At 43.0% G+C, this 13,381-nt stretch overlaps 1 protein-coding gene and 1 long non-coding RNA gene across 12 annotated transcripts in view; one reads left to right on the top strand and one right to left on the bottom strand.

Annotated features, from left to right (window-relative positions):
- LOC146063545 (uncharacterized) overlaps nucleotides 1–13,381 on the bottom strand; it is a 760,354-nt gene that overhangs the window by 256,894 nt on the left and 490,079 nt on the right. For all 10 annotated transcript variants that reach the window (XR_014471608.1, XR_014471607.1, XR_014471609.1 and 7 more), the window contains one exon: nucleotides 11,308–11,391. This is a non-coding gene — a long non-coding RNA (uncharacterized LOC146063545). The remainder of the gene's footprint in view (nucleotides 1–11,307; nucleotides 11,392–13,381) is intronic.
- BCL2L11 (BCL2 like 11) overlaps nucleotides 1–13,381 on the top strand; it is a 41,303-nt gene that overhangs the window by 20,087 nt on the left and 7,835 nt on the right. For both annotated transcript variants that reach the window (XM_083176001.1, XM_083176000.1), the window contains exon 3: nucleotides 7,654–7,763. In XM_083176001.1, the coding sequence (XP_083032127.1) occupies nucleotides 7,654–7,763 (110 nt within the window). The remainder of the gene's footprint in view (nucleotides 1–7,653; nucleotides 7,764–13,381) is intronic.

The following is a 13,381-nucleotide window of genomic DNA, read 5'->3' as shown; positions in this document are numbered from 1 at the left end:
GCCTCACATGTGACCAAAAAATACCAGTTGGGTGCATGGCAGGACTCAGAACGGAAGGAGTGATTTTTGGATTTTGCAGCTCAGATTCTGGTGGAATTTTGGTGGGTGCTATGTCGCATTAGCAAGACCCCCCAAGCACCAATACAGTGGAACCCCCCCACAAGTCACCCCATTTTGAAAACTACACCCCTCAGGGAATTCATCTAGGGGTATAGTGTACATTTCAAACCCCCAGGGGTTTCACCAATTTTGATACAAGTGGGCAGTGAAAATGAAAAATTACATTTTTTTACACAAAAATGCAGTTCTGGCTCAAAATTTTTCATTTTCAGAAGGTATGAAGGAGAAAAAGCACCCCAAAATCTGTGCCCCAATTTCTCCCGAGTACGGCAATGCCTCACATGTGACCAAAAAATACCAGTTGGGTGCATGGCAGGACTCAGAAGGGAAGGAGTGATTTTTGGATTTTGCAGCACAGATTCTGGTGGAATGAATGGTGGGTGCTATGTTGCACCAATACAGTGGAACCCCCCCACAAGTCACCCCATTTTGCAAAGTACACCCCTCAGGGAATTCATCTAGGGGTATAGTGTACATTTCAAACCCCCAGGGGTTTCACCAATTTTGATACAAGTGGGCAGTGAAAATGAAAAATTACATTTTTTTACACAAAAATGCAGTTCTGGCTCAAAATTTTTCATTTTCAGAAGGTATGAAGGAGAAAAAGCACCCCAAAATATGTGCCCCAATTTCTCCCGAGTACGGAAATGCCTCACATGTGACCAAAAAATACCAGTTGGGTGCATGGCAGGACTCAGAACGGAAGGAGTGATTTTTGGATTTTGCGGCTCAGATTCTGGTGGAATTTTGGTGGGTGCTATGTCGCATTAGCAAGACCCCCCAAGCACCAATACAGTGGAACCCCCCCACAAGTCACCCCATTTTGAAAACTACACCCCTCAGGGAATTCATCTAGGGGTATAGTGTACATTTCAAACCCCCAGGGGTTTCACCAATTTTGATACAAGTGGGCAGTGAAATTGAAAAATTACATTTTTTTACACAAAAATGCAGTTCTGGCTCAAAATTTTTCATTTTCAGAAGGTATGAAGGAGACAAAGCACCCCAAAATCTGTGCCCCAATTTCTCCCGAGTACGGCAATGCCTCATGTGTGACCAAAAAGTGGCAGGACTCAGAAGGGAAGGAGTGATATTTGGATTTTGCAGCACAAATTCTGGTGGAATGATGGTGGGTGCTATGTCGCATTAGCAAGACCCCCAAAGCACCAATACAGTGGAACCCCCCCACAAGTGACCCCATTTTGCAAACTACACCCCTCAGGGAATTCATCTAGGGGTATAGTGTACATTTCAAACCCCCAGGGGTTTCACCAATTTTGATACAAGTGGGCAGTGAACATGAAAAATTACATTTTTTTACACAAAAATGCAGTTCTGGCTCAAAATTTTTCATTTTCACAAGGAATGAAGGAGACAAAGCACCCCAAAATATGTGCCCCAATTTCTCCCGAGTACGGCAATGCCTCACATGTGACCAAAAAATACCAGTTGGGTGCATGGCAGGACTCAGAAGGGAAGGAGTGATTTTTGGATTTTGCGGCTCAGATTCTGGTGGAATGAATGGTGGGTGCTATGTGGCATTAGCAAGACCCCCGAAGCACGGTGAAATTATGAACCTAATATTCCATAGATGTGTGGTATATTTTAAAACACTCCTTTATACATAGGCCGGGTTTGTCGGGGCAAGTGTCACACTGGAAAATAGTTTGCTTTCTTATTCCCTTTTTATAGCAAACTTTGCACCTTTTTTGTGTCCTGCCCTTTTTTCCAGTGGAGGGGATTTCATCAGGAAAATGCTGCCCTGGTACAATACGGGGGCCAGTACTAGAAGTACTGGGGCCCTCTGCCTGCTGGTTCCCAAATATTAGGCCCTTTATGACTTCCTCTTGAAAGTGCATAAATGTCCCCCTCTGGCCGGTAGAACGGAATAGCACGTAAGCGTTATACAGTGCCATCTGGATGATATACACGGCCACCTTCTTGTACCAGATTTTTGTTTTCCGCAGGGCACTGTACGGCTTCAGTACCTGATCTGAAAGATCCACTCCGCCCATGTACCTATTGTAATCCAGGATACAATTAGGTTTTGAGGTGTGGGTACTGGTACCTCGTACAGGGACGGAGGTGGTACTGTCTCCGTGAATTGTTGTCAGTATAAGGACATCCCTCTTGTCCTTATATTTGACCAACAACATATTTTCGGTGCATATTCCCCTGCTTTCACCCCTTCTCATTACTTGGGCAATGTGCGTTTTTGGGAGGCCTCTTTGGTTCTTGCGCACAGTACCGCAAGCTGCTGTACCTCTTGAACCAAGGGCCTTAAACAGGGGGATGCTGGTGTAAAAGTTATCCACATAGAGGTGATAACCTTTATCCAGGAAGGGGTGCACTAAATCCCAGACAATTTTCCCACTAACACCTACGAGGGAGGGGGGGCATTCTGGCGGTTCAATTCTTGAATCCTTCCCTTCATAAACCCTAAACCTGTGGGTGTACCCTGAGGTGCTTTCACACAGTTTGTACATTTTTATGCCATACCTTGCCCTCTTACTGGGAAGGTACTGGCGGAATTTAACCCTTCCTTTAAAATGTATAAGGGACTCGTCGATACAAATAAATTTTTCAGGGATGTACACCTCTTCAAATTTGGCACTGAAATGATCAATGACCGGCCTGACTTTGAATAGCCGGTCAAAGGTGGGATCATCTCTGGGTGGGCACTGTGCATTATCGGTGTAATGTATAAATTTAAGGATCGTCTCAAATCGAGCCCGGGGCATGGCCATACGGTAAAATGGAGTACTGTACAGAACATCTGTACTCCAATATTGCCTAATTTCTGGCTTTTTTACTATGCCCATATGAAACACCAGACCCCAAAACGTCATCATCTCTACTGCATCTACAGGGGTCCACCTAGCAAATGATGACGTGGGGTTTTGAGCAATAAACTGCTGGGCATATAAATTAGTTTGGTCCACCATTAAATTTATAAAATCATCAGAGAAAAATAATTTGAAAAAGTCAATTTCTCTGAGACCTGTGGAATCAAATTGGATTCCTGGCATGGCCAAAAACTCAGGAACCTGGGGCTCAAAATTGTCTGGTGGTGGGGTCCATACGAGATCAATTATTGGGGGGGGGGTCTCAGCTGCTCTACGGGGGCGTCTTTGAGGGGGTCCCTCATCACCAGAGGAGGAAGAGGAGCTTAAGGCGAATCCTTCAAATTCCCCGCTTGCATCACTGGCTGTGTCAGAGTCAGAAGCAAGCAGGGCATATGCCTCCTCCGCTGAATACATTCTCCTGGATGACTGGGAGGACATTTGGGAGGACATTTGGGATGCCATTTTTATTTTTGTGTTACTGGTAGTGAAATGTTTCAACACGTGTATAGTGTAGGGGGGGGTACAAACTTTATTTCAATCCGGGGGGTATGTAGTGTGTAGTGTGTATGTGGTGCAGAAAAAAAAAAATACTTTATACCAATAAAAAAAAAAAAAAATGAAGGGGTTAAAAATAAAAAATTTAAGGGGTTAAAAAAAAAAAAAAGGTCCTGCGCCAAAAATTGAGCACAGATGTTGGTCAGTAACGTCTGTCACTGAACAGCGCTCAAAGGCAACAGGAATTTGATCAAAAAAAAAAAAATATAGATCAACCCTGTGCCGAAAAAGATGATCAGTGATGTACGTCACTGATCAGCGCACAGCGGCCACAGGACACCCACAAAATCACAGTGTGTGTAAAAAAAAAATTAAAAAAAGACCCCACAGCACACACACAAAAAAAAAAGGTGATCAGTGATGCGACACTGATTACCAGTGAGGTGCAGCAGGTGCACAACCTTTGGTGCAACTGACAGGTATATATAAAAAAAAAAAAACCTCTGTACCCCCAAAAAAGTTGCTGATCACCTCAGATATAGTGATCAGCACAAAAGGCGGGGGCAGCAGACAAAAAATTTAGCACTCTCTATCACTCTCTGTCACTATCTCTCTCTATCTCTCTATCTCTCACTATCTATCACTCTATGACACTGCAGCAGCAGCAGTGACAGGTATATCTATATATAAAAAAAAACCTGCGCCCCCAAAAAGTTGCTGATCAGTTAATTTATACTGATCAGCACAAAAGGAGGGGGCAGCAGTCAGTTATATCAAAAATATATAGCACAATCTGTCACTATCTCTCTCTATCTCTCTCTAACTATCACACTGCAGCAGCACAAAATATAGCACTCTGTCACTAGGCCTCTCTATCTATCTATCTCTCTCTCTCTATCTCTCTCTATCTATAACTATATCACACTGCAGCAGCACAAAATATAGCACTCTCTGACACTATCTCTCTCTATCTCTCTCTATCTCTCTATAACTATCACACTGCAGCAGCACAAAATATAGCACTCTGTCACTAGGCCTCTCTATCTATCTCTCTCTATCTCTCTCTCTCTATCTATAACTATATCACACTGCAGCAGCACAAAATATAGCACTCTCTGACACTATCTCTCTCTCTATCTCTCTCTATCTCTCTCTATCTCTCTCTATCTCTCTATCTATCTCTCTCTCTATCTCTCTCTCTATCTAGCTAGTACACTGCAGCAGCACAATTTCACAGGAAGGCACAAGTAGTAACAGGATCCAGGAAGCAGTGATGAAGCAGCGATCAGGTAAGTATGGAGCAAGCTATGGAGCAAGGTTCTGGTCAGTATGGCGGCAGGGAGGTACGGTGACCGCACTGCACGCTATTCCAGACCGGAATGGCGTCTGCAGTGCAGTCACCGTTAGTTTAAATCCCCCTCCTTGGCTGTGATTGGTCCGTCGGTCCGACGAACCAATCACGGCCTTTGGGGGCGGGCGGGGTGCGGTGGGGTGACACCAGTGTCACCCTTACACCCCGCGGTGATTGGTGCTGTACTTTACAGCACCAATCACCTCTGATCCCGTGTCACCGGCGAACGTTATTCGCCGGTGACACAGGAAAACGCTGTAATTGGCTGTTCACACTGAACAGCCAATCACAGCGATCGCCGACGGGGGGGCGGCATCGCAGCCCCCCCTGGGCATGCACGGACATGTCTGCTGTCAGGGACAGCAGACATGTTGAAACTGTCACCGCGTCTATAGACGCGGTGACAGTTAAATGCCATGACGTACATTTACGCCATGTGTCGGGAAGTACTTCCCGACCATGACGTAAATGTACGTCAATTGTCGGGAAGGGGTTAAAAACGTTCCAATGAAGGAAAGTAAGCCGTGTCCTGTGCAGAAACATGCTTTGAGCTGCACTTGCTGGTAGTACCACAGAAAGTCCTTTCCGAAAGCCTCAGATTGATTTTCACTATCAACCACTTAACCACGACTTTAATTTCCTGAAGTACTATTCTTGATACGTAGTGCTGATGCCCACAATTTGTACTATTTAGGAATATGTATGCTACATGATGTGATCTAAAGACTAGGAAAGGATGTTTTGATGGAAGATTTGGCAGCAGAATGCTGAGTGAGAAGTGTATATTATTGGGTGGAGAAACAGGGCTTCCTCGCTCCGCTGAGCTCATGTATGAGTTTTTTTGTTTCTTCTTTTCCTTCCCTGCATCTGTATTGCTTTCTCAACTTTCAGAATGTTTCACTATGCATCAGAAGAGCTCAGCTGAATGAATTTTGGCTGCCAGTAATTGAGAAGCACATGATACCAGAGCCTGATTTAACCTCAGACTGGTCAGCTCAGGTCCTCGAGTACGCTAGACAAGCAAACTCGGCCAACTTGCTGTGGCCTTTGGTCCAGTCTGAATGGAAAGAGGGCTCTGAGCCACACATTTAGGGTTTCACCATGCTCTTACTGTAGCTAGCGTTTTGTGTAGGAATTAAAGCCTCCATTATAGCAATTCTTGAACATCCTAGAAACCCACACTGCATTTCACAGTGACTCACAATTGTCTGCTAAGTAGTGTGTGTGTGTGTGTGTGTGTGTGGAAGGGGGGGGGGTGTTTATGCCACAAAAGGTAATTTCAGCCTACTGGCTCAATTCCAGAGGTTTACAACTACATTCTATCTAAAATGATGGTGGATTGCCAAAGCCTCTATTTTGCTTCATCATAAACATCAGTGTTAAAATGCTAAGGGTCTTGCTGAGCTATGAAAGTATTGTATCTATTTGGTTAGATTTTGTGCTGATTACAGTAAAATGTAATTGATTGGCCACAAATCTATACACTAATTGTGCACTATTTGTCCCTCATTGCCACCTGTTAAACACAGAGATTGGTCCGTTACACTTTAGGGTGTGTGTCAGCTGGCAACTTTTTGTCCATAATGGGTCCAAATGGAAGGTGAGGGTGGATGGAGATTTTGGCAAGACGATCCAAACCCTGCTGTACCTCAAGGTTCTGCATGATGTGTTTGCACAAAAGAACGCTGAAGGTTTGCTTTGGCTCCTGAATATTGTAAGTCTTTGGCGATACTGAGCGAGCTCTGCTGGCAGAGAGACCTTAAGACCTTCAAGATGTTAAAAATAAATAAATCCTAAAGCTAAAAGATATTCTGAACAGACTACAGGGAATGTTCACAAGTTGTTCCAGCATAAGAACATGTAATAAGGTACGCACACTGACCGTGAACCTGTATGTACAATCCAGACAGGGAATGACACGCTCATTTTCTCTTATACAAGGAAAGAAGGCTGAAATTGGTCAGGAAACCACCAAGTTAAGGGTCCTACACATGGGGTGATTTCAGGGCGTTTTCCAAGCAATCTCACTAGATCACTTAGAAATTTCCCCTACATCGCTCCGTGTGTAGGGGCCCATAGCGTTGCGCGGCTCCACTATCGCCTGGCGATTTAATATCCAGCATGCTGGATAATCTAATTAATCGCCGGTCAGGGTCAGTGTTCTCACCATTCTCACTGGCCCTGATAGATCGCACAGCACTCCGCACTGACACATTGCTTAGATCGCTCAGCAGTCGCGCCTAGTGCGTAGGCCCCGATACATTGTTGCTTAATGACACATATCCAACCATAGTGTTCATTCTAGCACTCACCATCTTTGAAGACCCATGCAGTTCCTCTTCCCTGCCTGGGGTGTTGCTGTCCTGCCTGCTGTAGTGCTTCTAGTACAGTGTGGTCTGTATATCCGCACTGATATGCAAACCAGACCTGTGCTAGAAACACCACAGCAGACAGTGACACCCCAGGTAGGGAAGAGGAACTGCATGGATTTTCAAAGATGGTGGGTGCTAGAATGAGCATAACATCCATATCAAAGCCGATATGGTGATAACCTCAAAATAATCCTATTGTAATTTTTATCTTCAAGACTAATCCATATCTTATCTCTCGTCTCTTCTGCTTTTTTTTTTTTTTTTTTTTGTCTTTTTAAATTTAGAACATAAAATGTATAAATGCTGAGATTTGCCTTTCGTAATGCAAAGTGAAGTGAAAACTATTGAGGCAGACTTTAATTCCTTTTGCTCCCACACTGACTTCATACCTTTTTTATATCCATCAATAGGTTTGCTTTTCCAGTGTTGTGGAACAAGCTTAAATTAATAAAATCAATTTTGCTTTCAGCCGCTGCCAGAAATCCGAATGACCTTGTAGACATGCGGCCAGAAATCTTGATTGCGCGTGAACTGCGACGCATTGGGGATGAATATAATGATCTGTACAATCCGAGAAGGGTACGTACATGGTGTGGCTTAGCCTTGCCTTTTCCTGAACTCACTTGTCCTGTTTAATTGTGTATACATGTGGAAGATGCTGTCAAGTCAGTTTGACCAATGTAAATACAAGTCTTCATTTTACAACTTTTTATATTGCAAGAACTTTTAGTTTAGTTAAACCCTTTATAAACATTAATGTAAAGGGCTTCTAAGTTTGCAGTTATGTACCTCGTTGAAAACCAAACTGGAACCATTATGTGCTGCTTTTTGTTCTTCTAAAGCTGGGGTAGCCAACCCTAGTCCTCGAGAGCTACCAACAGTGCATGTTTTGCAGGTCTCCTCACAGAATCACAAGTGAGCTAATTCGCTCCATCTGCGGATCTTTTACAATGTGTCAGTGATTAATGAGTGCAGCAGCTAGGTTGTCTGGAAAATGTGAACTGTTGGTAGCTCTCGAGGGCTAGGGTTGGCTACCACTGTTCTAAAGCATAGGGTCTCACCAGTGACCCCAATCTCAGCATGTTGTCTCTCAGTACCATTGTAATATGTAAGTAAAATAGTAAAATTCGATTTTTCTCTCTAATCAAATCTGGGAAATTACACGAGACTGGAAGCCCTCTGATAAACCTACGCCAGGCAGAGCCAAACAGGGAAAAAACTTTAAACCATTCGAGTTCCATATCGATCATCCAAAACTCTGATTTATTCAATTTCTGTTATTTGTGACTATTCCCTCAGAGAACCTTGCCACGGTGTCTTCCCAGGGGGTTGTGCCCCCATATCCATTACAACAACAAAAGAGGTGCCGTTCACAGGCTTCCAATTTTCCAAAACCGCGTGTATTTCAAATAATCAAAAAACAAACAATAATGTATTTATTTTTGTATGTTGTCCAGCATTTGGTCACAGTTAATGCAGTTGTGCCCAAACTTTGTGCCGCGGCATCCTGGGGTTACCTCAGGGCACAATGACTTAGGGCAGTATTCAATGAGAAAAGTTCTCCGTCTTTTGTGGAGAACTTGTGCTTTTTTCGCCGTGGAGAGAGGTTTTTTTTCTCCAAAGGCGAGCCACCCTATTCAATGTGAAATATTCTCCGTCTTTCTTAGTGATTCTCGCCGTCTCTCTCCGTGAAGAAATTCTCCATCTTTTGATGGAGAGCAGGAATGTGAACTTTTAAACTAAAAGGGTGTTTTTTTTAATTTTGGTGTCAAAAAATCAGGTTTTTTTTTCTGTGGAGGGCCATGTTATTTTTATTCATGTGCCTATAGCACATGAATATATATTTAATTTTTAAAAAAATATTTTTTTACATTTTTTTTTTTTTCTTTTTTTTACACAGTGCAGCCAGCAGGGGGCCAGAGCGCTCGAGCCGCTCATTAGATATTCATATATTCACTGCACCCGAAGCACGTTCGGGTACAGTGAATACTGGGTCCCCCGCTGGCTATAGAGGGGGGCAGCCTGTGCTGCCTGGGTCCCAGGGGGGCCCCCTACCCTCACATATGTTCTGTGGCATCCAGGGAGACTTTAATCTCCCTGGATGCCACGTCCCTGTCAGCTCCCTGCTGCGGACGCTCGTCCGCTGCAGGGGTTAAGACTCGCCGCGAGTGGCGGCGAGTCTTATAAACATTGAATAGTGGCAGCAGGAGAGGCAACGAGCCCTCCGGAACACGGAGAGTGCACGGCGAGCAAAAAAAAATGCTCGCCGTGCACGGAGAATATTACCATTGAATACTGCCCTTAGAATTGGTCTTGGACCACCAATTAATTTCTTTATGGTCAATGTAATGGGGAAGAAAAGTGCTTGTGGCTGCCAATCATAAAACACATGGACCAAAAAAAAAAATCTGGACAATCTCAACATAATATCTTAATATTTTAAGGTCAAACTTAGGTTCAATTGTATTTATACAGTATATCTAAATTTCACAAGAAGAATCTACTGGCCTAGGGGTGCCAGGAAAAAATTCTGATACTCCTAGGGCACCATGATTATTATTCCCCTTTATTTATATGGCACCACAAGGGATCCACAGCGCCCAATTATACAGTACATAAATGAATAAGCAAAACAGTGACTTACAGTTGAATACAATAGAGGACAAGTACAGGCTACATAAACATAGCTGCATCAGCAGAGTTTACTGGAATAAGTAACAGGGTGGCAGAAACCACAGGATTTGGTGCCATCAAAGATGGTTTAAGTAAAAGAAAAGCACATGAGGGAAGAGGCCCTGCTCGTGAGAGCTTACATTCTAAAGGTTTTTGGAACCACTGGGTTAGTATGTTTTAAGATTGTGTTTTATGGGGTATTCAATCTGTGCCAATGCTTCCGACAGTCAGAAAATTAACACTTTTCTCTGATTTCAGTTGAATTTATATTCGACCTGTTGAATCCAAGTGCCGATTCACTGTCAGAAATCGGCACAGTTGGAAAACGCGTGGATCGGCAATTGCTTGCCGATCCGGGTGTTTTAAGCGGCCATTTTCATCATTTTCTGTGGATGCAGATTCAACTTAAAACAAAGTCTAATCTATATTGGCGGAAAAGGCCACATTGAATAGGTATGTCTAGATTTTTCGGCAAGCTGACATATCCAGACATAATTAAATACCCCCCTCTGTGTTTAAAAACACAATAATACATGAACTACTATACCGGTGTTGGGCAGCATACTTCTGCTTATGGGGAAAATCTCTTCACTTTCATAAGGGTCCATAGGCCATGTTTAAAAATGCACCCAGTTTAGTACTATGAAAAAATAGCATTCTAAACACACCGGTGTTCTTAGCACCAGGATCCTGTATATAGCCCCTTGGTGGACCCGGGTTATTCCCATGTCATTGCCATTAATACAGGATGCTTGGAGAGGATCTCCTCTCCAAGCATCCTCAGCCTGCCAATCCGCAGCCTCTTAGCCCATCTGCTATTTTAAACCTTTTCAGAAATAATCCTTATTTAACTTTAGGATTTTCTTTTCCCTCCAATTGAGAAAGTATAGCTTGTATTACAAGCCTTGCCACAGACCCTGGCACAATGCATTGGATAGGTGCGGTGCAGATGTTTCTACTAGTAGCAGTTTCCTGAAAAACACACACTCCCAGCTTCAGCAGGAAAATGGATACACTGTTATGACTGCTGCAAAAGAAACCCAAATTGAATTTTTTTTTCACATAATTTGTTGAAAATGCTAAGTAGTAAGCCAATAATTAGCCTAATTTACTTTTAGCACAGAAATACCTTCTACATATAGGACAGGATGTAATGCATTGCAAGTCAAGAGGCCGTGCAAGATGCCAGCCGAACTCCTCAGCGGTTTTTGTTTTGCTTTTTAAAAAGGAGAAATCATTTTACAGGGCCAAACCAGCCAGTGCTTGTCGGCAGTCTGCAAACGGACCCACACCCAACTCTGCAGCAACCCCCAATGTGTTATGCTTTAGACTCTTTTCCAATAGAATAAAACAAAGTGCACAAATGAAATGCTGACATCCATTAGACATTATAGTGACCATCAAGTGTTTAGTAAAGCATACAGAGGAAGAGGTGTAAGAAGTCTCTCACCTTGCTGTGTGGGGTCCATCTCAGTTGGTTTAGTCTTTCATGACTCCTCACAATGGGTTTGTAAGATGAGAAACCACAAGTACTCTGAAATAGAAAGGACATTGATCGATTCCTACATCCATAATTATAGTACTTTAATATTAGCCTGCATTTATGTGACAAGTATTATTCAGTAAGGAGGAAAGATTTGTTTCCAATCTGATGGGGGCCACTCAATTGCCAGTTGTTTTCATACACACATTTCATCTTCTAGACCAGTGGTTCCCAAACTGTGCGCCGTGTCTCCCTGGGGTGCCTCGGGACACATGCAGGGGTGCCCTGGGTTGGTGGTCCAGGACCTACTCAAATTATTTATAAGCAAAACCAGTGCTGGTGGCTGCCAATCATAAAATGTGTACAAATAGAAGCAATTCCTACCCTTTTCCACATAACTGACCCTAAGAATCGCATATAAATCCAATCTAATTAAAATAAATTTGGCCATGGGGTGCCGCGAAAAAAATTCTTATACTCTAGGGTGCCGTGATTAAAAAAAGATTGGGAACCCCTGTTCTAGACAATGGGTTCCAAACTTTTTTTGAATTACAGCACCCTAGAGTATCCAAATTTACTTCTGTTTGACATATTTTATGATGGGAGGTCACAAGCACTAGTTTTGCCTATTATACTGACCAATTTTAATTACCCCTGGACCACCAGCCCGAGCAACCCCTGCAAGTGTCTCATGGCATGGCGCACAGTTTGGGAACCAATAGTCACTTAAATGCAAACTAAGGGCTGATTTTATTAACCCACCGGCTTACACATTATCTACATTGTAAAGCTATGGAGTGCCGTTCAGCTGTGCCAGACCTGAAGGGCACTTTATGGCTTCCAACATCCCTTCAGAGCAAAGCAAGGTGGGGGTGTCCCCATCTAGTCATCATTGTGTGTCAGCAGGAACTATGTGGTCAATAGAGATGGGGAGGTGCGGATGCACCATTGATATAGAAAGTGTAGAAAGAATGCCCTAAACAACTGGACATAGGGCAGGCCCAAAAAGTACATAAAAGGATAGCTTTTACCGCACCCTGTCCAGCAGAGAATGGAGACCATTGGATAGCTAGGATGGGCAACACACCACATGAGGCAATTTTCTGTAATAGCGACACCAATAGGGAATCTGTTGCATGCTAACTGTCCATTCCGTATAACCTAGAGGCCTGTAGAACAATCCATTAGTTTCTATAATATTCCACTACACGTAGATTCTATGGTAAGGCTGGCATTGGTAACGTAAGGAAATGCGACCCCTTTGTATCATCTTGCCCAACAGATTACATTATGTCATGTGGAAACTGGCATTATTAGTGGTAAGTAAGAGAGCGAGGCGAGAATGTACAGAACTTTGCCCTGAAAGTACATCCGTGGATTGATCAGAGTGCCTCTTATTTTTTAGAGGTGGCTTCTTCAGTGCCTGCTACATCTCCTAGTAGGACAACAATTTACTTATTTGAGATGATTGGTAGTTCTTGCTATATTGGTAACTGTTCGTCCACAAGAGGGTTCGGCTGCTGTTGTGTATTTATCCAAACACTAAGCAAAATTCCAAGCACTATAACAAATGTCAATATTTGCACACTTTTATTGATTTCTTTATCGATTTATCAAGTCTATTAATCTTTACATTTTGAAGATCATAAATATAGATATTTTGTTTTTTAGTTAAGTACTAATAGTGGGTAAACACGGTGAGATATGCACTATATTTCTATTCGATTTTCCTTTTATAGAAGCAATATCGAATGCTTTTATTAGCGTTGGATGCAGATTCGATCCCAATGCGTGCTCCCATGTAGTAGAAATAGACTAGAAAAAAGTCTTGGCAGGCAAGACTATCCAGTGGAAATCTTATGTGTTCACTGCTGCATTCGATTCTAATCCAATCTCCTGCCTGAAGCATCAGGAACACTGTGAGATCAAATTGAAATCGAATAGCAAATTGAATGGAAAATAGTGAAAATTGATAAGGGTCGAATGGGCCAAATTTAATCTAAATCGAATCGAAAACTGAATAGAACCGTGTGTACCCACT

This window comes from Crinia signifera, chromosome 3, assembly GCF_055691185.1.
Source record: "Crinia signifera chromosome 3, ASM5569118v1, whole genome shotgun sequence".
NCBI classification, from domain to species: Eukaryota; Metazoa; Chordata; class Amphibia; order Anura; family Myobatrachidae; genus Crinia; species Crinia signifera.
Note: the sequence above shows the minus strand (reverse complement) of the source record. Positions and strands in the feature narration are given on the sequence as shown.